The 26,583-nt window shown below is 36.1% G+C and overlaps 3 protein-coding genes and 2 pseudogenes across 4 annotated transcripts; 1 reads left to right on the forward strand and 4 right to left on the reverse strand.

Annotated features, from left to right (window-relative positions):
* Window positions 1-953: 953 nt before the first annotated feature.
* On the forward strand, window positions 954-4,075 carry LOC147944574 (uncharacterized). Its single transcript, XM_087512650.1, has 5 exons — window positions 954-1,686; window positions 1,792-2,150; window positions 2,208-2,331; window positions 3,150-3,376; window positions 3,458-4,075. The coding sequence occupies exons 1-5, from the start codon at window positions 954-956 to the stop codon at window positions 4,073-4,075; spliced, it is 2,061 nt and encodes a 686-aa protein (XP_087368776.1).
* Window positions 4,076-8,998: 4,923 nt separating this feature from the next.
* Window positions 8,999-11,159, reverse strand: LOC104787623 (putative F-box/LRR-repeat protein 21). Its single transcript, XM_010513228.3, has 3 exons — window positions 10,424-11,159; window positions 10,143-10,265; window positions 8,999-9,627 (listed from the first exon to the last, which is right to left on the reverse strand). Exons 1-3 carry the CDS (start codon window positions 10,771-10,773, stop codon window positions 9,330-9,332), a joined length of 771 nt encoding a protein of 256 aa, XP_010511530.1. The 5' UTR covers window positions 10,774-11,159; the 3' UTR covers window positions 8,999-9,329.
* Window positions 11,160-17,248: 6,089 nt separating this feature from the next.
* On the reverse strand, window positions 17,249-19,409 carry LOC104787624 (putative F-box/LRR-repeat protein 21). The gene is made up of 3 exons (XM_010513230.3): window positions 18,674-19,409; window positions 18,393-18,515; window positions 17,249-17,877 (listed from the first exon to the last, which is right to left on the reverse strand). Exons 1-3 carry the CDS (start codon window positions 19,021-19,023, stop codon window positions 17,580-17,582), a joined length of 771 nt encoding a protein of 256 aa, XP_010511532.1. The 5' UTR covers window positions 19,024-19,409; the 3' UTR covers window positions 17,249-17,579.
* Window positions 19,410-21,937: 2,528 nt separating this feature from the next.
* LOC109132920 (putative F-box protein At4g05475 pseudogene) lies at window positions 21,938-23,415 on the reverse strand (annotated as a pseudogene).
* A 396-nt stretch (window positions 23,416-23,811) lies between these two features.
* On the reverse strand, window positions 23,812-26,341 carry LOC147944575 (uncharacterized; annotated as a pseudogene). Its single transcript, XR_015558512.1, has 2 exons — window positions 24,429-26,341; window positions 23,812-24,351 (listed from the first exon to the last, which is right to left on the reverse strand). The product of XR_015558512.1 is annotated as an uncharacterized LOC147944575 (transcript).
* Window positions 26,342-26,583: the final 242 nt, after the last annotated feature.

The following is a 26,583-nucleotide window of genomic DNA, read 5'->3' on the forward strand; positions in this document are numbered from 1 at the left end:
TTCAGATCCGATACTCGTATTCAACTCAGCTATTCGACACGTTTAGGGTTTGGATAAAGGGTATTACAATTTCGTTATCTACGAATAAAAATAGGGTGAAAGTGATATGTATATATTTTATACTATTTTATCATGTATTTGTCATTTATTTTTCTTTCTTAACTCATTGTTTTATATTATTTTTAGTCTCTTTTGGATAATATGCATATCTAGGTAGCTTTGCATTGGTTTAACATGTATCTTGCATATTGGAGTATTTCAGGTGTTAGGAGATGTCCAGACTGTTGGAACCGAATGGAGGTTGAGACGTGCATCCGACTCAAGCGCGCAACAAAGAATGCAACGTTGGACTCAACCAAACATGTGACTCGACCCGCGCTCATGGGAGAGACACCATGCGACTCGACCAACACTCCCGGAAGAGAAGCAATGCGACTCATCGACATGCGACTTGGACGCGCTCCCAGGAAGAAGCACCAGCATGCACTTGAGCATCACGCCTGGAAGGGATGTCATCCCACTCAACCAGCACTCTCGGGAGAGATGCAATACGACTCGACCGGCCACGTCATACATGCGACTCGACCACCATGCCTAGAAGATATTGAGATGAACACGCCAACCCTTATTATATATATAAGTCGTTTTATATGGTTTTGTATAGTATTAGAACTTTCCTTATTTTGATCTTCTTGTATGCATATAAATAGAATGTATCTAGGTCAATATTTCTTTAAGAAATGAGAAACACTCCTTCTCCTATTCTCATCTCGCCGTCTCTCTATTCTCTCCCTAGACTCTAAATCTCTCATCTTCTTCTTCTCGAATTCTCACTCATTCTCTTTACTCTCACTCTTGGTTCATTCTTACATGGTATCAGAGCAGTAACACTCATATTCTACAAAATCTCAGTCTGTTCTTTTCCGCAACCAAATTCAGTTTGAAAATCACTCATGGATCTCAACAAAACACTCATCATTCCGGTCACACTCAAGGGTGGAAACTACTTGCTTTGGGCAAGGACTACAAAGACAGCGTTGTGTCGTCGTGGACTTTGGAAGCACATTGAGAAGAATGAAGCTACAAAGGAGATCACGACTACCAAAGAAAGAAAGGAGATCGTGGCTTGTGATGGTGACAAATGGTTCCAAGAGAATCAAAGTGTCTTAGCTTTCATCCAAAACTCCTTGGATGCTCCGATCCTTGAGTCATACTCTTACTGCGAGACGGCCAAGGATCTTTGGGATACATTGAAAAAGGTATTTGGAAATGTCTCAGACCTCAGCCGTGTGTTTGAGGTAAAGAGAGCTATTAACAACCTTAATCAAGAAGAGATGGAGTTCACCAAACATTTTGGGAAATTCAGATCTCTTTGGGCAGAGTTAGAGATGTTAAGACCTAACTCGGTGGATCCAGTGGTCCTAAACAAACGTCGTGAGCAAGATAAAGTGTTTGGTCTTCTCTTGGCGTTAAACTCATCATACAATGATCTCATCAAGCATATCCTCCGGTCAGATAAACTACCAAGTCTCGATGATGTGTGCAATCAAATTCAAAAGGAGCATGGCTTAATTGGTCTATTTGGAGCTAAAGGAGAGCTTATCACCGCTAACAAAGGAGAGGTGGCTGTAGCGAACAAGGGGTACTACAAAAGTGATGGGAAGAACCGTGTCATATGTGACCATTGTAAGAAGCCGGGTCATTTCAAGGATAAATGCTGGAATCTTCATCCTCACCTCCGACCAAGAAGTGTCAATCCAAGAGTAAACTAAGCATGTGGATTTGGTGAAGGCCAAGCTCAAGTGACGACTCACGCCACTGAAGGTAACGGAGCAGCACTAGCAGCCTCCTCGGAGCTGGTGAGGAGGTCCGACCTTGATGCTTTCATCAAGGTTCTAAATGAGTCTTCTGGTAACGCTTATCTCACTCTTAATGCTATAAAACCTCTTATTGTAGATTCCAGAGCTTCTCACCATATGATTAGTGACTCTAAGCTAATTAGCAATATCAAACCAACTTTAGGGAATGTGACCATAGCAAATGGAGATAAGATACCAATTAAGGGAGTTGGAAATTTAAATATGTTTGATAGAACAACTAAAGCGTTTTATATGCCTAGTTTCACATCCAACTTGTTATCGGTTAAGAAAGTAACTAATGACCTTAATTGTTATGCAATCTTTGGTCCTAATGATGTGTATTTTCAGGATATTGACACAAGTAGAGTTCTTGGCAAAGGAAGCACTAAAGATGATCTTTATGTGCTTGAGGATTCGAATCTCACCACTGCTTTATCTTCGTGTTTTAAGTCAATAATCGATGAGACAAATGGTTCAATTTGGCATGCTAGACTTGGTCATCCACATTTTCGTGCATTGCAACTAGTTTTTCTTTTAAAAATAATGAGTGTGAGGCTTGCATTCTTGGTAAACATTGCAAAATAGTTTTTCCCAACTCTTCCACTATGTATGAGCATTGTGATTTAATTCATTCTGATGTTTGGACATCACCATGCTTGTCTTGTGAAAATCAGAAATATTTTGTTACTTTCATTGATGAAAAATCAAAATATACTTGGTTAACCTTGCTTCCATCTAAGGATAGAGTTCTTGAGGCTTTTCTAAATTTTCAAAATTATGTGACTAACCAATTTAATGCCAAGATAAAGATTTTGAGATCAGATAATGGTGGGGAGTACACAAGTCATATGTTTAAACAACACCTAGCCAAACATGGGATTGTACACCAAACAAGTTGCCCTTACACGCCACAACAAAATGGTGTAGCTGAAAGGAAGAATAGACACCTTATGGAGGTTGCCCGGTCCATGATGTTCCACTCAAACGTACCAAAGAAGTTCTGGGGAGATGCAGTTGTTACTGCTTGCTATCTAATCAATCGGATTCCAACAAAAATACTGGGTGATATCTCTCCATTTGAAGTGCTTAACAAAATTAAACCATCTATTAATCACTTACGTGTGTTTGGTTGCATATGTTATGTCTTAAAACCAGGTGAACAACGTGATAAACTCAATGCTAAGAGTGTCAAGAGCATGTTCATTGGATATTCAACCACACAGAAGGGATATAAATGCTATGAACCATAAGCTAGAAGAGTCTTGGTGTCAAGGGATGTAAAATTCTTAGAATCCAAGGGGTTCTATGATGAATATAATTGGGAAGACTTGAAAGATCTCTCATGTTCTCAATCTGACAAAGCCAACAATCTTCGCATTCTGCTAGAGAGGCTTGGAGTTACAAATAATCAACCTTCACCATCACCTTCGGTCAACACACCACCAATTGGATCTAACAAGGAACCGATTGAGCTGCAGCATTCGGACTCGACAAATGAAGACGTGAACATTACACCAGTAAAATCTGCTTGACAACATCAAGCTGAGGATGACATTGATAATCATGAGGAAACTCTCAACTCTCTTGGTACTGACAAGGGTAAGGACTCTACATCAGCTGATGATCTTACCTCTGAAGGAGAAGAAGCTGAAATAAAAGAGGATCAACATCAGGTTGTGGAGACCAATATTATACCACTCCGTAGAAGTGAGCGTCTCAAGAAAACTACTCGAGTCTACTATAATAGTCAGGCCGTGGCTCACCCTATACAAATAGTCTGCACTCTTGCACACCTTCCTATCCAACATCAAGTCTTTCTTACACAAATAGACCAACATTGGATCCCACAGAGTTATGAGGAAGCTAAAGAACACAAAGTTTGGAGGGATGCTGTGGGAGATGAAACTAATGCTATGGTAAAGAATCATACATGGGATGAAGCTGATTTGCCAAAGGGGAAGAAAGTCGTGATATCTCGGTGGATATTTACTATCAAGTACAAGAGTGATGGGGGGATAGAAAGATATAAAGCCAGGCTTGTAGCTAGAGGGTTCACCCAAACCTATGGAGAAGACTACCTTGAGACATTTGCACCAGTTGCCAAACTCCACACGGTAAGAGTAGTCCTTTCACTAGCGGTTAACCTCTCTTGGGATTTGTGGCAGATAGATGTGAAGAATGCGTTTCTACAAGGAGAACTCGAGGATGAGGTGTAAGACCACCACCAGGCCTTGAAGATACTATCGGACCTGGAAAGGTGTTCAAACTCAGGAAAGCCATCTACGGTCTAAAACAATCACCAAGGGCTTGGTATCACAAACTAAGCTCAACACTTCTTGAGAAAGGCTTTAGAATATCAGAGGCTGATCACACATTGTTCACATATCCAAGCCAAAGAGGTATTATTGTCATTCTCATATATGTTGATGATATTTTCATCTTTGGGAATGACAAGGTAGGCATTCAAGATACCAAACAGTACCTTAAATTTGTGTTTGATATTAAAGATCTTGGAGAACTAAAGTACTTTCTTGGGATAGAAGTGTGTCGTTCGGAAGTTCACTGAGGCTTGAAAGACAGGAGACTCTGGAGGCAATGAGGAAGTTAAGCTCCTTTGTTGTTCATCTTGAGCTATGAAGTTGAAAATCTTGGTGAACTCTGGAAGTGGATCCATCATAAGAATTTGACGTCGAGCTTGAGTAAAAGACTCGTTTAAACGTATTAGAAATCTGACATTGTTGCGTCGTTCATATAACTGGATCCATTTGTTATTAGAACCACAAGTGCAGCCTCCACAACTACAGGAAGGTAATTCTTCAAAGTTTTTCAGCTCTTCCCATAGAGTAGTGAGCTTTGTGTAGTATTCCATGCCACACTAAGAGTGCTGAACAATTGGCGGACATCTTAACCAAAGCAGCAAGTTCAAAGGTTTGTGAGTATATACACTCCAAACTCGGGCTCATGGATCTAACTAGGCCGCAAGTGAAGACCCTAAACTACTGACCCCATACTCTTTTTCCCTTAGTGTGTTTTTGTCCCAAATGGGTTTTATACACTAAGGTTTTTAATGAGATGGGTGTTCATAGTTCCAAGCTTAACTGCCTCTCATACGGTTAAGCTTGAGGGGGAGTATTGAGATGAACACGCCAACCCTTAGTATATATATAAGTCGTTTTATATGGTTTTATATAGTATTAGAACTTTCCTTATTTTGATCTTCTTGTATGCATATAAATAGAATGTATCTAGGTCAATATTTCTTTAAGGAATGAGAAACACTCCTTCTCCTATTCTCATCTCGCTGTCTCTCTATTCTCTCCCTAGACTCTAAATCTCTCATCTTCTTCTTCTCGAATTCTCACTCATTCTCTTTACTCTCACTCGTGATTCATTCTTACAGAAGAGACGACATTCCACTTGACCAATCACACAGACATGCAACTCGACCACCGTGCCTGGAAGAGATGACATTCCACTCGACCGACCATGCCAGGCATCTGACTCGAACGACCCGTCTCGGACGTTCCAGAAGATTCCCGAACCGCCTCTCTGTCTTGTTCGTTTTATGTTTTAAGATTTTCAATGTTTTCCTATAAATACTCTCTTAAGTCTTTACCCAAAGGATTTTGTGAATACCCTAGGTTTATGAGTAGCCACCAAAACATTTTCTAAGTTTGTAATCAAAATTTCTCTTAATCTATTTAGCTTTTGCATTTGATTTCTTCTACAAAGTTGTTTATCTCATCTTTATCTATCTAGTCATGCTTGATTTAGTGTTTTATGGGTTTGTGTTCTTGGTGATGATGATTTTTGGGTTTGAGTAGTGTTAGTGTTCTTGAGGATGGGATAGATTATTATGTGGAGAATCTTAGTATATAGGGTGTTTAAGCTTAGATTCGTATTGTTTTCCTTCTGGACTATAATTATGCTAGTTTCTCTCTGATCAATTGGACTAGGTCTTAGACATTTCCACACCCAAATGGTGTTTGATGAAATGTCTAACCAACTAGCTAGTGCGAGAGACTTACATTCCTAGCCTAAGAGATTAGTTGTCTAGGGTGTTTGTTGACATGAATGAACTCAATTGTCATGCATGCTTGACCATGTTTCTCTAGCGAGAGTTAGGTTTGGAAGTGGCTGAGTCTGAGTAGCTTATGTCAAGAGATTAGTTTAGCTAAGGGTTGATGTTCATTGTCTAGGGATAGTTTGCTTGTGGCATGTTAAACACTCTGTTGACTAAGAGACTCCGCCTACATCAATTACTCCCATCCTTAGGACCTCTATCTTTCTGATTGTTATTGCATTCCTGAGACTGTTTATGTTCTTGTTATTTAGTTCATTAGACTTGTTTCTGCTTTTACTTAATTATTCATGTTCACGTCTTGTCATGCATGTTCGTTTCTAATTCTATAGATTATTTCTGTTTTGTATTTTGACCATTTTAGGATTGTTAGACATAAATCCTCTTTCTGATTTGGCTTGACTTGTGATATCTTGATCTTGTCTTGATTGCTAGTAAAATTCTCAACTGGATTGACACCTTAAGTATGACAACTGCATAAGGTTAATTGAACCTGATAGACACAAAAATCCTAGTATCAGAAAGGTATTATTTTTTTGGATCCTATTTTTGTAATACTCGATTTGCTATCCAATTTATCATCGGCATGTAAACATCCGTTTCGAAATGTTTTAAAATATTAATTATTAATATATTATAAATATATACTAAAAAGTGTTTAAGAATGATTTTAGAACATGAAATTATAAGTTTTTAGTTTTAAAATTTGTAATTATGTATTTTTGAAACTCTATGTTGTATGTATTAATAATTTTTTTTTTGTGAGCTGACAATATTATTTAAATTTGGAAAAATACATTGTGAAATACAACTAAAAGTCAGAAGAAAACAAAGGTATTTCCTAAATATAATGTCCAAAATAGGAAAACTATTAAGTTGGTCATCGAAAAGAACTAAAACGAAATAAAGTGAAAAACCAATTAAGTAAAAATTTAAATCTGAGGAGAGGACGAACTCTTAAACTAAAGACAGAGACAATAAAACTTAACTCTTACACAACACACTAGACACAAAAAGCAAGAAGAACTCTTCTCGTGAACCACCTGCAGATGAAATATACTAAAAATGTCCATGACCAGTCTGAAGCTAACATCAACCACCTGTCTCGAATATAGAACTGTGATAAGGATTGGAAACAAATTTATGCATGAGTTATCACTAAATGTGCACGCGGGTAAGGATAAAGAATCAGATATCTAGCAAGTCATCGATTTTAACTGGATATCTAATTTTTTGGATACCCGTAAAGATCAAGTCGAGTAAAGATCATCTTAAAACTCAAGAGGATTCTTCTAGTGCACAACCCTAGATATTGTCATGAACATATCTTACACTATTCAGTTTAAGTAAAAGACTAAATACAGTAGAACCTCTATAAATTAATACTCGGTAAATTAACAATCTCTATAAATTAATAAATATCTCCGGTCCCAAATTGGGACAAGTGTAATTTTGGACACTATTCGATAATATAATAAAATAATATTTTTTTGAAATTGTTTTTGAAATTTTTTTGAAATTTTTGTAAATATAATTTGTAAATTTAAATATATGTATATATCTACACATTAATTTTTATTAGAGTTCATTTTTAATATTTTTACTATATAAAAATCTTTGAGTGTTATCTTCAAAACATGATAATTGTTATTTTCATTGTAACTGATTTTATAAAAATATTAGTTATAAAGATTAAATCTTATTTTTAATATTTTTTTACCAAATTAGGAAAGTCTTTCTATAAATTAATAATTCTTAATTTATCGATAAATTAAAACCTTTATAAATTAATAAAATTTCATGGTCCCGACTTTATTAATTTATAGAGGTTTTACTGTAGTACACCCCTATTCGATTTTACATATGTCAAATTTAATAAAATAAAATTATGAATAAATGTACGTGGTTAGACAATATATTTTAGACTATAAAATAGAGTAATTTCAAATACAATATGGTTTTTGTCTTACGTATCATTCTATTTTATATTTTGAAAAATATCGCAAACGTAAAAAAACTTTAAATATATACTAATTATATCTTCAACTCTATTTTAGAATGTGATATATTCGAATTGAGGAATATTTATTTTATAATAAATTTAAAAGAAAAAAGTAGAGTAGTATTGAGATGCCCATAAAAGAATGAACAGTTAAATTGAATCAATGATCTGAAACTACGTGTTTGCACATAACGTCATTACCTCAAAACGGATACTGAAATCAACACGCGCTAGAAAAAAGGGTTCAAAAGAAGGACACTACAACTACAAATAAGAGAAAAAAGAAGACATGAAACAAGTTCATAAGTTGGCAAGACCATCATATATATACAACATGCACTATGTTTTTTTTCTACATTGTTCATAAAGATTCAAATCTAGTCTGAAATATAGTTAATTACTGGCCCCTTAGAAATCATAGTCAACCTCAATATGTAATCACCACTATATGTATATTTCCCAAGTCATCATCTGAACAAAATTGATATCATACGGCCACGGGTAACCAGCGGTTGAGTCGTTTTGGGGGGCGCGTTTAGAATCTTTGATTCTCTTGAAACATTGTTTCTCTAGATCTCTGAAATAGTTAATGTTGAAACACTTGGCGTAAATCATAGTGTTTGAGCCGAGGTCGGGATTGTTATCAAGAATGGTGTTTAAGCCACTTTCCGTTTAATTAGTCTTGTTCTCAAGAAGCTGGAGATGACGTAGTTCAAGCATGCTTTCACCAAAACTAGTGCATGATCATCGTTAACGTTTTCGCCAGAACGCATGTCACCAAAGAAATTTAGCATTATTGTATTTATCCGTGGACAAAAATGGCCAATAAGTTTAAAATTTAGCTATATCCATGAGTGTGAGACCTAGAGCTCTCTTAAGAATCAGTAGTTTTGCGACTGCATTCACAAGTCTTTTGAGCAACATTGGAAGTCCAAGTCTTCTTAGACTACTTGATTAGACAATATAAGTTGCTAAAACTTAAACTAGGAAAACAAAATTCTTCATAGTATGACTGATCAACTTACAAGCATATATATGATATTTGTTCGGTCCATAAAGTATAATAACAGATGTAATCTCATTATAAAACTCAGCCGAGCATCATCAAGGTACCCACTGAGGAAAAAACCATCGCATCGTTTTCACAACTTATAATTACGCACTCAAATCTTAAAACTTTAAAGGAAATAAGGACTTTGAAACTATACCAAATACCAAGATAGAGAGAAGAGGGTACATGATCGAGTTCATAAGTTGACAAGACCAACAAAACCAACTTGTGTTCAGAGAGACTCAATACCTAGTCCGAGATAGCACCTTGAGAAATCATATTCGAAAATTAATGTCGTCACCGACTACCGCTGTATATATTGTTCAAGTCATCGTCTCAATCAGAATCGACAAAAGTCATATGAAATGGGTAATCATTTACTCTCTTACTAAGATTCCGGAGGTGGCGTAGAGCGCGCACGCCAACGGGCTCGTAACATCTGTTGTTTATTTTCAATGTCTTTAGCTGTGGGCAAGCGTGGCCTATAGCTTTCAAATCCAGTATTAAACATAAGCGTGCTGAGACCTCAATGGTTTCAAGCAATGGAAGTTTTGCCACTGCATTCACAATTCCTGTGCTTGTCGTACTACGTTGACAGGTCATTCCTAGTCCAAGACTTCTCAGATTCCTTGATCTGCAAATAATTGTGTGTCGAATTAAATCATAAACTAAAAAGAAGAACAATAATTAATTAGAAATTTTATCATACACTAATCATCTCAGAAGCATGTAAAATTAAGAAGAGCAAAGAAATGCGTTTGTTTTTTGATTGGGAAGATCAACTAGTACATGACTCAAAATATCAAAATCAAATGAAGCTTTAAGCAAGTCTATACTAAGCGTTACTACATAAGCTGATAAATATTTGTATGCTAAAACCTAACTTCTTGTTTTCATTAACCATGAAAAAGGACAAGTTATTAATTAAGTATGACAATAACGGTGTGAAACAAAAGAAGACTCGATTGAACAATGTGAGAACTAATCAATGACTATTAAAACAGCGTCATATATATCAAGTCACTTCAAAATAAAATTGAAATCTTTTTGACTCTTCAAACATTAAAAGAATATATCTAGTAAAAGGGGGAAAAAAAAGCATCATAAGTGGAGATTGAGAGTTGTAAAGGATAGAGAGAAGATAGGTACCTATGGGCGATGTAGCCGAGGAGATCATCGTCGACGAAGTTCCCAGTGTAGATTTCGACCAAACCACCTTGGCTGCGATCAACGGCGTGACGGCACATGAGCTTTCCATTGTTTCTTAGCTTCCTAGTTACGATTTAACGCCATGAGGAAGGCATGAACAATGTGAGAACTTAGGACTATGATAACATTAGAAATCGAAATTTTTTTTGACTCGTAAAAACGTTAGAAAGACATGAATCCATAGCAGATCCAGTAAAAGGGAAAAACAAAAGATAGATAACCTATCGGCGGTGATGTAGCGGAGGAGAACATCGTTGATGAAGGTCCCAGTGTTGATTTCGACCAAACCACCCTGGCTGGGATCATCGGCGTGACGGCAAATGGTAGGTAAGTCGAGATTTACATGGTTTCCATGGTTTGTCATGTCGATTTTACGCCACATGAAAGGGTCTTTACAGACCTGTCGCCATGGTCTGCACACTTTCTGAGCGTTGTCCAGTATCTCAGCCACGCTTAGACGGAGCAGGATCGATGACATCAACTCCGAAGGAAGCTCCGCCCAGTTTCTTGGCTCTTCTTTCATCAGCGGACGCTTGAGAATAGACAACGGCGTGGAGAAGGAGGAAGACATTGAGAAAATAGGTTTGTCAAATCAGTGAAATAAGAAGTGAAGTGTTGTGTTTCGGAACCTTTCGGCTTCCGTCTCTAGTTCAAAAATTAGGTTTACGCAGTATTATGTGTATGTGGTACAGTTCAGGCCACGTATAATTACTTGGTAGGTGAAGGAAGACTCAAGCAAGGCCACACGCACATGTAGTGAATAATAATCACGCGCTCATAAAACACCTGCCACCACACCACTTATACTAGGACTGAACACTAGCAAGGGCGGACCTACGGTCACATGAACAGGGTCAGATGACCCCCATAAAATATAAAAATTAAAAATGTTACTATATACTCGTTGTTGATTTTGGTAGAGTTGGTTAACAATCACGTAATTGACTCTTGTAATGTGAGTTTAAATCTATGTTGAAGCAATGATATATTTCTTTTTCTTGTTTTGTTTATGTTATATATATGTCACCATTACTTTTCTTATTAACTTTTATATACTTTTCAGTTACTTCATAATATTATTATATAGTTTTCATCAAACAAAAAGTTTACTATATAGTATGACTCTCTAAAAAAAAATTTCTAGATCCGTTATTGGACACTAGTATCCTTTATTCGTATTCAATCCGCTGCTCATATTCAACTCGAGTATTCAACCGTTTAGGGTTGGGTAAAGAGTATTACAATTTCGTTATCTGCGAATAAAGAGAACTTGAAATTAAACAGTCTGCACTCTTGCACACCTTCCTATCCAACATCAAGTCTTTCTTACACAAATAGACCAACATTGGATCCCACAGAGTTATGAGGAAGCTAAAGAACACAAAGTTTGGAGGGATGCTGTGGGAGATGAAACTAATGCTATGGTAAAGAATCATACATGGGATGAAGCTGATTTGCCAAAGGGGAAGAAAGTCGTGATATCTCGGTGGATATTTACTATCAAGTACAAGAGTGATGGGGGGATAGAAAGATATAAAGCCATGCTTGTAGCTAGAGGGTTCACCCAAACCTATGGAGAAGACTACCTTGACACATTTGCACCAGTTGCCAAACTCCACACGGTAAGAGTAGTCCTTTCACTAGCGGTTAACCTCTCTTGGGATTTGTGGCAGATGGATGTGAAGAATGCGTTTCTACAAGGAGAACTCGAGGATGAGGTGTAAGACCACCACCGGGCCTTGAAGATACTATCGGACCTGGAAAGGTGTTCAAACTCAGGAAAGCCATCTACGGTCTAAAACAATCACCAAGGGCTTGGTATCACAAACTAAGCTCAACACTTCTTGAGAAAGGCTTTAGAATATCAGAGGCTGATCACACATTGTTCACATATCCAAGCCAAAGAGGTATTATTGTCATTCTCATATATGTTGATGATATTTTCATCTTTGGGAATGACAAGGTAGGCATTCAAGATACCAAACAGTACCTTAAATTTGTGTTTGATATTAAAGATCTTGGAGAACTAAAGTACTTTCTTGGGATAGAAGTGTGTCGTTTGGAAGAAGGACTCTTCTTATCACAAAGAAAGTACACACTTGATCTTTTAAAAGATGTAGGTAAGCTTGGATCAAGACCTGTTGAAACACCACTCGAGGTAAACTACAAGTCAAACTGTAAGGGGGAGTCCGATGAAGCTCTGTTCGAAGATGTAAAAAAGTATCGATGGTTGGTAGGTAAGCTCATTTATCTCACCATAACTCGACCTGATATATGTTTTGCTGTGAACCAGGTAAGCCAATACATGCAAAAGCCAACAGTACATCATTGGGAGATGGTGAGCCGCATACTCAAGTATCTCAAAGGAGCTCATGGTCAAGGCATTTGGATGGGATGTAACAAAAATACGGAGCTTGTAGGATACTGTGATGCAGATTATGCTGGAGACCGTGAAGATAGGCGCTCAACAACCGGTTACTGTACATTTGTGGGAGGAAATCTTGTCACTTGGAAGAGTAAAAAGCAAAAGGTGGTCTCTCTCTCAAGTGCTGAATCAGAATACAGGGCAATGAGGAAGCTCACAACCGAACTAATGTGGCTCAAAGCTCTCTTGAAGGATCTAGGCATCAACACTCCAAAACCGATCACAATGCACTGTGATAATGAAGTTGTCATTCACATTGCAACCAACTCAGTATTTCATGAAAGGACCAAACACATAGAAGTGGATTATCACAAAGTCAGGGAACAAGTTCAACTTGGAGTGATCCTTCCATGCCACACTAAGAGTGCTGAACAATTGGCGGACATCTTAACCAAAGCAGCAAGTTCAAAGGTTTGTGAGTATATACACTCCAAACTCGGGCTCATGGATCTAACTAGGCCGCAAGTGAAGACCCTAAACTACTGACCCCATACTCTTTTTCCCTTAGTGTGTTTTTGTCCCAAATGGGTTTTATACACTAAGGTTTTTAATGAGATGGGTGTTCATAGTTCCAAGCTTAACTGCCTCTCATACGGTTAAGCTTGATGGGAGTATTGAGATGAACACGCCAACCCTTAGTATATATATAAGTCGTTTTATATGGTTTTATATAGTATTAGAACTTTCCTTATTTTGATCTTCTTGTATGCATATAAATAGAATGTATCTAGGTCAATATTTCTTTAAGGAATGAGAAACACTCCTTCTCCTATTCTCATCTCGCTGTCTCTCTATTCTCTCCCTAGACTCTAAATCTCTCATCTTCTTCTTCTCGAATTCTCACTCATTCTCTTTACTCTCACTCGTGATTCATTCTTACAGAAGAGACGACATTCCACTTGACCAATCACACAGACATGCAACTCGACCACCATGCCTGGAAGAGATGACATTCCACTCGACCGACCATGCCAGGCATCCGACTCGAACGACCCGTCTCGGACGTTCCAGAAGATTCCCGAACCGCCTCTCTGTCTTGTTCGTTTTATGTTTTAAGATTTTCAATGTTTTCCTATAAATACTCTCTTAAGTCTTTACCCAAAGGATTTTGTGAATACCCTAGGTTTATGAGTAGCCACCAAAACATTTTCTAAGTTTGTAATCAAAATTTCTCTTAATCTATTTAGCTTTTGCATTTGATTTCTTCTACAAAGTTGTTTATCTCATCTTTATCTATCTAGTCATGCTTGATTTAGTGTTTTATGGGTTTGTGTTCTTGGTGATGATGATTTTTGGGTTTGAGTAGTGTTAGTGTTCTTGAGGATGGGATAGATTATTATGTGGAGAATCTTAGTATATAGGGTGTTTAAGCTTAGATTTGTATTGTTTTCCTTCTGGACTATAGTTATGCTAGTTTCTCTCTGATCAATTCGACTAGGTCTTAGACATTTCCACACCCAAATGGTGTTTGATGAAATGTCTAACCAACTAGCTAGTATGAGAGACTTACATTCCTAGCCTAAGAGATTAGTTGTCTAGGGTGTTTGTTGACATGAATGAACTCAATTGTCATGCATGCTTGACCATGTTTCTCTAGCGAGAGTTAGGTTTGGAAGTGGCTGAGTCTGAGTAGCTTCTGTCAAGAGATTAGTTTAGCTAAGGGTTGATGTTCATTGTCTAGGGATAGTTTGCTTGTGGCATGTTAAACACTCTGTTGACTAAGAGACTCCGCCTACATCAATTACTCCCATCCTTAGGACCTCTATCTTTCTGATTGTTATTGCATTCCTGAGACTGTTTATGTTCTTGTTATTTAGTTCATTAGACTTGTTTCTGCTTTTACTTAATTATTCATGTTCACGTCTTGTCATGCATGTTCGTTTCTAATTCTATAGATTATTTCTGTTTTGTATTTTGACCATTTTAGGATTGTTAGACATAAATCCTCTTTCTGATTTGGCTTGACTTGTGATATCTTGATCTTGTCTTGATTGCTAGTAAAATTCTCAACTGGATTGACACCTTAAGTATGACAACTGCATAAGGTTAATTGAACCTGATAGACACAAAAATCCTAGTATCAGAAAGGTATTATTTTTTTGGATCCTATTTTTGTAATACTCGATTTGCTATCCAATTTATCATCGGCATGTAAACATCCGTTTCGAAATGTTTTAAAATATTAATTATTAATATATTATAAATATATACTAAAAAGTGTTTAAGAATGATTTTAGAACATGAAATTATAAGTTTTTAGTTTTAAAATTTGTAATTATGTATTTTTGAAACTCTATGTTGTATGTATTAATAATTTTTTTTTTGTGAGCTGACAATATTATTTAAATTTGGAAAGATACATTGTGAAATACAACTAAAAGTCAGAAGAAAACAAAGGTATTTCCTAAATATAATGTCCAAAATAGGAAAACTATTAAGTTGGTCATCGAAAAGAACTAAAACGAAATAAAGTGAAAAACCAATTAAGTAAAAATTTAAATCTGAGGAGAGGACGAACTCTTAAACTAAAGACAGAGACAATAAAACTTAACTCTTACACAACACACTAGACACAAAAAGCAAGAAGAACTCTTCTCGTGAACCACCTGCAGATGAAATATACTAAAAATGTCCATGACCAGTCTGAAGCTAACATCAACCACCTGTCTCGAATATAGAACTGTGATAAGGATTGGAAACAAATTTATGCATGAGTTATCACTAAATGTGCACGCGGGTAAGGATAAAGAATCAGATATCTAGCAAGTCATCGATTTTAACTGGATATCTAATTTTTTGGATACCCGTAAAGATCAAGTCGAGTAAAGATCATCTTAAAATTCAAGAGGATTCTTCTAGTGCACAACCCTAGATATTGTCATGAACATATCTTACACTATTCAGTTTAAGTAAAAGACTAAATACAGTAGAACCTCTATAAATTAATACTCGGTAAATTAACAATCTCTATAAATTAATAAATATCTCCGGTCCCAAATTGGGACAAGTGTAATTTTGGACACTATTCGATAATATAATAAAATAATATTTTTTTGAAATTGTTTTTGAAATTTTTTTGAAATTTTTGTAAATATAATTTGTAAATTTAAATATATGTATATATCTACACATTAATTTTTATTAGAGTTCATTTTTAATATTTTTACTATATAAAAATCTTTGAGTGCTATCTTCAAAACATGATAATTGTTATTTTCATTGTAACTGATTTTATAAAAATATTAGTTATAAAGATTAAATCTTATTTTTAATATTTTTTTACCAAATTAGGAAAGTCTTTCTATAAATTAATAATTCTTAATTTATCGATAAATTAAAACCTTTATAAATTAATAAAATTTCATGGTCCCGACTTTATTAATTTATAGAGGTTTTACTGTAGTACACCCCTATTCGATTTTACATATGTCAAATTTAATAAAATAAAATTATGAATAAATGTACGTGGTTAGACAATATATTTTAGACTATAAAATAGAGTAATTTCAAATACAATATGGTTTTTGTCTTACGTATCATTCTATTTTATATTTTGAAAAATATCGCAAACGTAAAAAAACTTTAAATATATACTAATTATATCTTCAACTCTATTTTAGAATGTGATATATTCGAATTGAGGAATATTTATTTTATAATAAATTTAAAAGAAAAAAGTAGAGTAGTATTGAGATGCCCATAAAAGAATGAACAGTTAAATTGAATCAATGATCTGAAACTACGTGTTTGCACATAACGTCATTACCTCAAAACGGATACTGAAATCAACACGCGCTAGAAAAAAGGGTTCAAAAGAAGGACACTACAACTACAAATAAGAGAAAAAAGAAGACATGAAACAAGTTCATAAGTTGGCAAGACCATCATATATATACAACATGCACTATGTTTTTTTTCTACATTGTTCATAAAGATTCAAATCTAGTCTGAAATATAGTTAATTACTGGCCCCTTAGAAATCATAGTCAACCTCAATATGTAATCACCACTATATGTATATTTCCCAAGTCATCATCTGAACAAAATTGATATCATACGGCCACGGGTAACCAGCGGTTGAGTCGTTTTGGGGGGCGCGTTTAGAATCTTTGATTCTCTTGAAACATTGTTTCTCTAGATCTCTGAAATAGTTAATGTTGAAACACTTGGCGTAAATCATAGTGTTTGAGCCGAGGTCGGGATTGTTATCAAGAATGGTGTTTAAGCCACTTTCCGTTTAATTAGTCTTGTTCTCAAGAAGCTGGAGATGACGTAGTTCAAGCATGCTTTCACCAAAACTAGTGCATGATCATCGTTAACGTTTTCGCCAGAACGCATGTCACCAAAGAAATTTAGCATTATTGTATTTATCCGTGGACAAAAATGGCCAATAAGTTTAAAATTTAGCTATATCCATGAGTGTGAGACCTAGAGCTCTCTTAAGAATCAGTAGTTTTGCGACTGCATTCACAAGTCTTTTGAGCAACATTGGAAGTCCAAGTCTTCTTAGACTACTTGATTAGACAATATAAGTTGCTAAAACTTAAACTAGGAAAACAAAATTCTTCATAGTATGACTGATCAACTTACAAGCATATATATGATATTTGTTCGGTCCATAAAGTATAATAACAGATGTAATCTCATTATAAAACTCAGCCGAGCATCATCAAGGTACCCACTGAGGAAAAAACCATCGCATCGTTTTCACAACTTATAATTACGCACTCAAATCTTAAAACTTTAAAGGAAATAAGGACTTTGAAACTATACCAAATACCAAGATAGAGAGAAGAGGGTACATGATCGAGTTCATAAGTTGACAAGACCAACAAAACCAACTTGTGTTCAGAGAGACTCAATACCTAGTCCGAGATAGCACCTTGAGAAATCATATTCGAAAATTAATGTCGTCACCGACTACCGCTGTATATATTGTTCAAGTCATCGTCTCAATCAGAATCGACAAAAGTCATATGAAATGGGTAATCATTTACTCTCTTACTAAGATTCCGGAGGTGGCGTAGAGCGCGCACGCCAACGGGCTCGTAACATCTGTTGTTTATTTTCAATGTCTTTAGCTGTGGGCAAGCGTGGCCTATAGCTTTCAAATCCAGTATTAAACATAAGCGTGCTGAGACCTCAATGGTTTCAAGCAATGGAAGTTTTGCCACTGCATTCACAATTCCTGTGCTTGTCGTACTACGTTGACAGGTCATTCCTAGTCCAAGACTTCTCAGATTCCTTGATCTGCAAATAATTGTGTGTCGAATTAAATCATAAACTAAAAAGAAGAACAATAATTAATTAGAAATTTTATCATACACTAATCATCTCAGAAGCATGTAAAATTAAGAAGAGCAAAGAAATGCGTTTGTTTTTTGATTGGGAAGATCAACTAGTACATGACTCAAAATATCAAAATCAAATGAAGCTTTAAGCAAGTCTATACTAAGCGTTACTACATAAGCTGATAAATATTTGTATGCTAAAACCTAACTTCTTGTTTTCATTAACCATGAAAAAGGACAAGTTATTAATTAAGTATGACAATAACGGTGTGAAACAAAAGAAGACTCGATTGAACAATGTGAGAACTAATCAATGACTATTAAAACAGCGTCATATATATCAAGTCACTTCAAAATAAAATTGAAATCTTTTTGACTCTTCAAACATTAAAAGAATATATCTAGTAAAAGGGGGAAAAAAAAGCATCATAAGTGGAGATTGAGAGTTGTAAAGGATAGAGAGAAGATAGGTACCTATGGGCGATGTAGCCGAGGAGATCATCGTCGACGAAGTTCCCAGTGTAGATTTCGACCAAACCACCTTGGCTGCGATCAACGGCGTGACGGCACATGAGCTTTCCATTGTTTCTTAGCTTCCTAGTTACGATTTAACGCCATGAGGAAGGCATGAACAATGTGAGAACTTAGGACTATGATAACATTAGAAATCGAAATTTTTTTTGACTCGTAAAAACGTTAGAAAGACATGAATCCATAGCAGATCCAGTAAAAGGGAAAAACAAAAGATAGATAACCTATCGGCGGTGATGTAGCGGAGGAGAACATCGTTGATGAAGGTCCCAGTGTTGATTTCGACCAAACCACCCTGGCTGGGATCATCGGCGTGACGGCAAATGGTAGGTAAGTCGAGATTTACATGGTTTCCATGGTTTGTCATGTCGATTTTACGCCACATGAAAGGGTCTTTACAGACCTGTCGCCATGGTCTGCACACTTTCTGAGCGTTGTCCAGTATCTCAGCCACGCTTAGACGGAGCAGGATCGATGACATCAACTCCGAAGGAAGCTCCGCCCAGTTTCTTGGCTCTTCTTTCATCAGCGGACGCTTGAGAATAGACAACGGCGTGGAGAAGGAGGAAGACATTGAGAAAATAGGTTTGTCAAATCAGTGAAATAAGAAGTGAAGTGTTGTGTTTCGGAACCTTTCGGCTTCCGTCTCTAGTTCAAAAATTAGGTTTACGCAGTATTATGTGTATGTGGTACAGTTCAGGCCACGTATAATTACTTGGTAGGTGAAGGAAGACTCAAGCAAGGCCACACGCACATGTAGTGAATAATAATCACGCGCTCATAAAACACCTGCCACCACACCACTTATACTAGGACTGAACACTAGCAAGGGCGGACCTACGGTCACATGAACAGGGTCAGATGACCCCCATAAAATATAAAAATTAAAAATGTTACTATATACTCGTTGTTGATTTTGGTAGAGTTGGTTAACAATCACGTAATTGACTCTTGTAATGTGAGTTTAAATCTATGTTGAAGCAATGATATATTTCTTTTTCTTGTTTTGTTTATGTTATATATATGTCACCATTACTTTTCTTATTAACTTTTATATACTTTTCAGTTACTTCATAATATTATTATATAGTTTTCATCAAACAAAAAGTTTACTATATAGTATGACTCTCTAAAAAAAAATTTCTAGATCCGTTATTGGACACTAGTATCCTTTATTCGTATTCAATCCGCTGCTCATATTCAACTCGAGTATTCAATTGTTTAGGGTTGGGTAAAGAGTATTACAATTTCGTTATCTGCGAATAAAGAGAACTTGAAATTAAAAGTTTAAGAATGATATTAGAATATGAAACTATAAGTTTTTAGTTTTAAAAGTTGTAAGTGCATCATTATGGGTCTCAAAATAGGTTCTCAAATAATATAATAAGAGATTATTTAATTTAAATTTTGTTTGTTCTAAAAAAACCAACCAATCAGATTAGGACATATAGTGAGAGAGAAATCTGGGAGTGTCTTTGAATATCTGGGTAGAGATCTTGTGACTCTCTCTTGTTAACTTTTTCTTATTTTTTTATTTTTTATTAGTTTGACACTGGTGAATGACTACTAGAAATGGTCTAATTATAAATTTTTGAAACTATATATATTATATATATATATATATATATAGATATTTTATGAGGTGATAATATTGATTAAATTTAGAAGAAGGATATGTTGTCAAATACAACTTAAGCAGGTGGAAAACAAAGATATCTCTCGATTATAAAACTCAAAAAAAATAACCACATATCCAAAGACATTAAACAAAACCACATGAAAAACTACTAAATAGGGAATTTAAACCCGAGAAAAAGATGAACCCTTAAACTAAAACAAAGCTTAATCATTACATAACACATTAGATTCAAGAAGCAAAAAAACTCTTCTCTTAAACCACTTGTAGATGAAATATACTAGGTATGTCCACGACCAATCCGAAGCTAACATCAACTTCTATCGTGATGATAGCCAATTTCTAGAATATAGAACTATGATAAGGATATATGGAAATAAATTTGTTTATGAATTATCATCAAATGTGCGTGTAAAGATAAAATATTGGATATCTTGCAAGTCACCTTTTTAATAGGATATCTAATTTTCTGGATACTAGCTCGTAGAAATCGAGTCGAGTAAAAGATCATCTTAAGATTCAAGAGGATCTGTCTAGTGCACAACCCAAGATATTGTCATGACCAAACATATATTACACTCCATTCGATTTAAGTAAAAGACTAAATAGCATAGCTCTATCTGATTATACATATGTCAAATTTAATAAAATAAAATAATGAATAAATATAGGTGGTTAGCTAGACACATCTCCAAAATATTCTTCTATATTTTATACTAGAAGATAGAGTAATTTCAAAATATAGTAAAGTTTTTCTCTTATGTATCATTTTATTTTATTTTTTGAAAAAATATTGCAATTCTAGAGAAACTTTATATAGACTAATTTTATCTTCAACTTTATTTTAGAATGTGATATATTTCAATTGAGATGCCCATAAACAGTTAATTTGAATGAATGATATGAAACTATGTTTTTGCACATAACCTCAAAACGGATACTGAAATCAACACGCACTAAAAAAGGTTATGGACACTACAACTACGGCGGATAAGAGAGGAAAAAAAAAAAGACATGAAACAAGTTCATAAGTTGGCAAGACCATCATATATATACAACGAGTTTTCTGCATTGTTCATAAAGATTCAAATCTAGTCTCAAATATAGTTACTGGCACCTTAGAAATCATAGTCAACCTCAATATGTCATCACCACCGTATATTTTTCCCAAGTCATCATCTGAATCAAAATTAACAAAATTGATATCATATGGGTAACCAGCGGTTGAGTCGTTTTGGGGGCGTTTAGAATCTTTGATTCTCTTGAAATTCTCTTGAAACATTGTTTCTCTAGATCTCTGAAAAAGTTAATGTTGAAACACTTGCGTAAATATCATAGTGTTCCAGGTCGGATAGTTATCAAGAATGGCGTTTAAGCCACTTTCCGGTAGTCTTGTCCTCAAGAAGCTGGAGATGGCGTCGTTCAAGCATGCTTTCACCAAAACTAGTGCATGACATCATTAACGTTTTAGCATCATTGTATTTAGCCGTGGACAAAAATGGCCAATAAGTTCAAAATTTAGCTACATCATGAGTGTGAGACCTAGAGCTCTCTTAAGCACCAGTAATTTTGCGACTGCATTCATCACAAGTTTTTTGAGAAACATTGGAAGTCCAAGGCTTCTTAGACTACTTTGATTAGACAAATAATTAGCTAAACCCTAAACTAGGAAAACAAAATTCTTCATAGTATGACTGATCAACTTAGAAGAATAATTCTTTATGATATATTTGTTCAGTCCATAAAGTATAATAAATAGATGTAATCTCATAATAAAAATCAGCCGAGCATCATTAAGGTACCCACTTAAGAAAACACCATGGCATCGTTTTCGCAACTTATAACTACGCACTCAAATCCTAAAAGTTTAAATGAAATAAAGTACCAAATACCAAGATAGAGAGAAGAGGGGACATGATCGAGTTTCATAAGTTGACAAGACCAACAAAACCAACTTGTGTTCTGAGAGATTCAATACCTGTCATCATCATCTGATTCAGAATCATAATTGAAAATAGTGATATCATTTGGGTAATCAGCGGTTGAGTCGTCCGGGCGTCTGAACTCTTTGATCCTCTCCGAACATTGTTTCTTAAGATTTCCGACAAGGTTAATGTTGAAACATGAATGGCGTTCAAGCCATTGTCAGTTAATCTGTCCCCAAGAAGCTGGAGGTGGCGTAGTTCGGGCATGCTTTCAGCGATTGCTAGGGAATAATCATCATCATCACATTTGATGCGAGAGGGTATGTAGCCTGACAACCCTGAGCAGTTTAGCTTCAATGTCTTTAGCCGAGGGCAAGCATGACCTATGGCTTTTAAATCCAGTCTAATCCCTGAGTGTGAGAGCTCTAAGGTTTCAAGGAATGGAAGTTTTGCGATTGCCTTCAAAAATCCTTTTTTTGTCATACGTGAATAGTACATTCGAAGTCCAAGACTTCTCAGATTCCTTGACCTGCAAATTAAAATAAAATAGAAATTCTCAAATAAAAACTAAGAAGCTAGAACTCATAAACTTGTAATTAGAAATTCTCAAAGTACTGTAAACAACTCATAAACATGTAAAATAAGAAGAGCAATGAATGACTACACGCTTGTTACGAGAATTGCGTTTGGGATGGCAATCACAGGTCTTAAAAAATGAAACTCTAGCGATGCTTTAAGCAAGTCTATGATAAGATTTCTATAAGTATAAGCTGATGATATTTAATTTATATATGCTATAATAACCAAACTACTAAATTTACATTATCCATGACAAAGGATAAGTAATTAATTAAGTATGATGAGAGTAATTAACGGAGTGATACAAAACAAGACTCAAACAATGTGAGAAAAAAGGACTATAATATAAATTTAGCCCTAATTCCCACAAGAGAAAAAAGAAGGAACAAACACATTTCGGATAATTCTTATTAGTCCAAACATATATACTCGATCATTTTATGTCTAACTATTCACAGACAGAGTGAAATCAAGTAAAAGCCATATATTTTTTCTCTAGATGTCCATGAAACCATTTAAACTAAGCGTGCTTGAGAGCGTAAGGGATAGAGAGGAGAACCTATCGGCGATGTAGTTGATGAGGTCACTGGTCACAAAAACATCAAGGTTTATCTCCAGCAAGCCGCCCTGGCTGAGATTTACAGCATGACGACACAAGATATCGAAATCCAAGTCGCCCATTCTGCGGTTTCCCAGGTCTAGCATATTGATCTTCCGCCACGTCGATGCGTCGCCACCATGTGCAGACCTTCTGACCGTTTTCGAGTATCTCAATAGCACCAAGTCGGAGTAGGATCGATTCCGTCAACTCCGACGGAAGATCCATCGAGTTTGTTGGCTCTCCTTCGTCTTATGTCATCAGCGGAGGCACCGACGACGTCGAGGAGGAGACAGACATTCTCTTCTTTGTCTTAGGATAAGAATGTAAATGCGGATGAGGCAATATTAAAGTGCAGAAAGTAAAGAACACAAGAACTTTATTAACGAGGTTCGGTTTTTCCTACTCCCCGGGACCTAGTCCAGATTTCGATTCCACTAGAACAAGAAAGCAAATACAACCTATTCGCAAACGCGTAAATTAAGCACAAGCCTCTTAATTCACCGCTCCGTTCTATAATATGAAATCTTAAGGATAATTCTCTACCCTTAACTAGACTAATACCAAGCCTAGATTCAAACCAAGATAACCTAACCTTGGGCTAAACTCCCCCTGAGTCTAGACTTCAGATCTTCAACTCTCTTGAGCAACCTTCACACACACGTCACACCGACGAACAAAGAAGCTTGAACAACACAAGCACCAAACCGCGAAACTAAGCCGCACACCAACAGAAAGCTCCCTAGAATTCTAACCTTTATGTCTCAGCTCTCTTGCTTCTCTAGGACGTGCCCAACACCTCCTTATATACCCATCAACACTTCCTAATCATCATAGAAGAAGATTTCCAAATCTCATAAGAAAAAAGACTTTTTCCTTTTTGCTATTTTCCTTTTCCTTGTAAAACTCCAATTTACTCAACCAAAGAAATAGTAGTTTTCCTCTTCAATATATCCTCAAACCGTCCTTCAATATTGTCTTCTCAAACCTTCTAGAAACTTCTCACACACATAAAACACCAACAATCTTGTATCACGTCTTGAATCACACAGACACTACTTCAGCCATTCAATACATCTTCATTCTCCCCCTTTTCGACTATGCTTGTGAACTCATCAGTTCAAACACCTAAACAACATCACCAGACACATCTTCATTCTCCCCCTGAATGAGTCACAACATGGTCAAAACTAACTGGAAAATTCTCCCCGCTTTGCAATACGCGGTTGATAGCCTAGTACACCACCTCCATAGAAATCATCTTTTCTAACCCAAATCTTGTTGCGGCTTAGACCTCCATGATTGACTCCTTGTATGAATCTGAAACAATTCCTCTTAAGATGTCCTTGAACTCCACAATGATAACATGTAGGACCATGAAACCTTACATCAAAAGCATTCTCCATGCGACTCCTCTCTCTCAACAATCTGAAACATCTTGGCCTAATATGCCCAACAACACCACAATGATGACAAACAGGTCGAAAAACTTGTCTAGGTGCATTCTGCAATTCAGGAAGTTTAGTACCACGTTCTTTCACAAATATCGTCTCTGAAGCAGCCTCTGTAGCAGTCTCTGAAGTACGCTTTGAAGCAGACGTGATTTTTCCACTTGAAACAAACACTGGATCCGATTTTGAAACTTTTCCTTCATATCCAAGACCACACTTATCTGTCTTGCCAATATTCAGAATATGATCCAGTTTCTCTGTACCATTATTAAGCATCCTCAAATTCTTTTGAGTTTCTTCAAGTCGCACTTTAGCTTGTAATGCTTCTTCCTCTTTTTCTGATGTAAGTTTCTCTGCTTCAACAACTTTAGCCTCTAACTTGAGCTTCTCCTTAATCAAAACTGAATTTTCCTCAACTACCTTAAGCCAATGTGCATATAACTTCTCATAACTCTTACCAAGTTCTTCATAGCTCATATCCTCTGAATCACTATCACTCTCAGACTCATGCTCTGTTGCAGTTGCAGGTTTTGCTGCAGATTCAGAAGCAGTTGCAGACACTGTTGCAGACGCTGATTCAGAACTATCTTCAAAAGTTGTAAACGCCACAAAATTCTTCAGATCTTCTTCTTCATCTGAATCAGTTTCAGAATCACTAGTAACAACATTCATAGCCTTCTTCTTATGCTTTTGTAGATTAGCACAATCAGACCGTACATGACCATATCCTTTGCATTCAAAACATTGAACATTCTTTGATAAAGTCTTCATCTCTTCACCCATTCTACTTTTCTTCTCTTCGCCCTTACGCTTCAGAAATTTAGCAAATTGTCTTGATAACATGGCCATTGAATCTTCACAAGATGATACCTTAAGAGCTACTCCAATGTCAACTTCCTTCTTTATTGCTTCCTTAACTTCATCATCTTTCTTCTTAACTCCTTCAGCTTCATATGCTTTGCTTAATTCGAAAGCTTTAAGAATCCCAACAAACTCATCAAAAGCCATCTCATCTAAATTATGAGCTTCTTCAACTGCAGAAATTTTTGACTCAAATTTTGCAGGCAACGATCGCTTCAGCTTCTTCACAAGCTTTTTGTCTTTGTACTGCTTTCCAAGAGCAAAAGCCTCATTAGATATATCACATAACTTAGCACTGAACTCAGCCACAGTTTCTTTTTCTTCCATCCTTAGATTCTCAAATTGTGAAGCCAACATATCCAACTTAGTTCTCTTGACACTTGAAGTACCCTCAAACATATTCTCCAATGACTTCCACGCTTTCTGAGCTGATACACATTGAGAGATTAACTTGAAGTGGCTTGAATCAATAGCATTGTAAATCGCTGTCTTGGCTGTCGAATTGCAACTTGATAGCTTTTTCTCTGCAGCAGTCCACTTATCTCTTGGCTTAAGACACTCAACTCCTTTATCATCCACGAATTTAGGGGGCTCCCAACCAAGCTCAATCGAATTCCAACAATCCTCATCAAGGTTACTAATAAACGCTTGCATACGAACCTTCCAATATCCATAATTAGATGAATCAAGCAACGGTGGTCTTGTCATAGACGTGCCTTCTCTGTATGAAGTCATCACAACTGATTCAAAGCTCTTCCTTACTTCCTGAACTACCCTCACCCTTCATCTACCCGAAACAAGACTGAATCTCTATCGAGAACCCGCTCTGATACCACTTGTAAATGCGGATGAGGCAATATTAAAGTGCAGAAAGTAAAGAACACAAGAACTTTGTTAACGAGGTTCGGTTTTTCCTACTCCCCGGGACCTAGTCCAGATTTCGATTCCACTAGAACAAGAAAGCAAATACAACCTATTCGCAAACGCGTAAATTAAGCACAAGCCTCTTAATTCACCGCTCCGTTCTATAACATGAAATCTTAAGGATAATTCTCTACCCTTAACTAGACTAATACCAAGCCTA

Source organism: Camelina sativa, chromosome 5, assembly GCF_030686135.1.
Source record: "Camelina sativa cultivar CO46 ecotype springtype chromosome 5, ASM3068613v1".
NCBI lineage: Eukaryota > Viridiplantae > Streptophyta > Magnoliopsida > Brassicales > Brassicaceae > Camelina > Camelina sativa.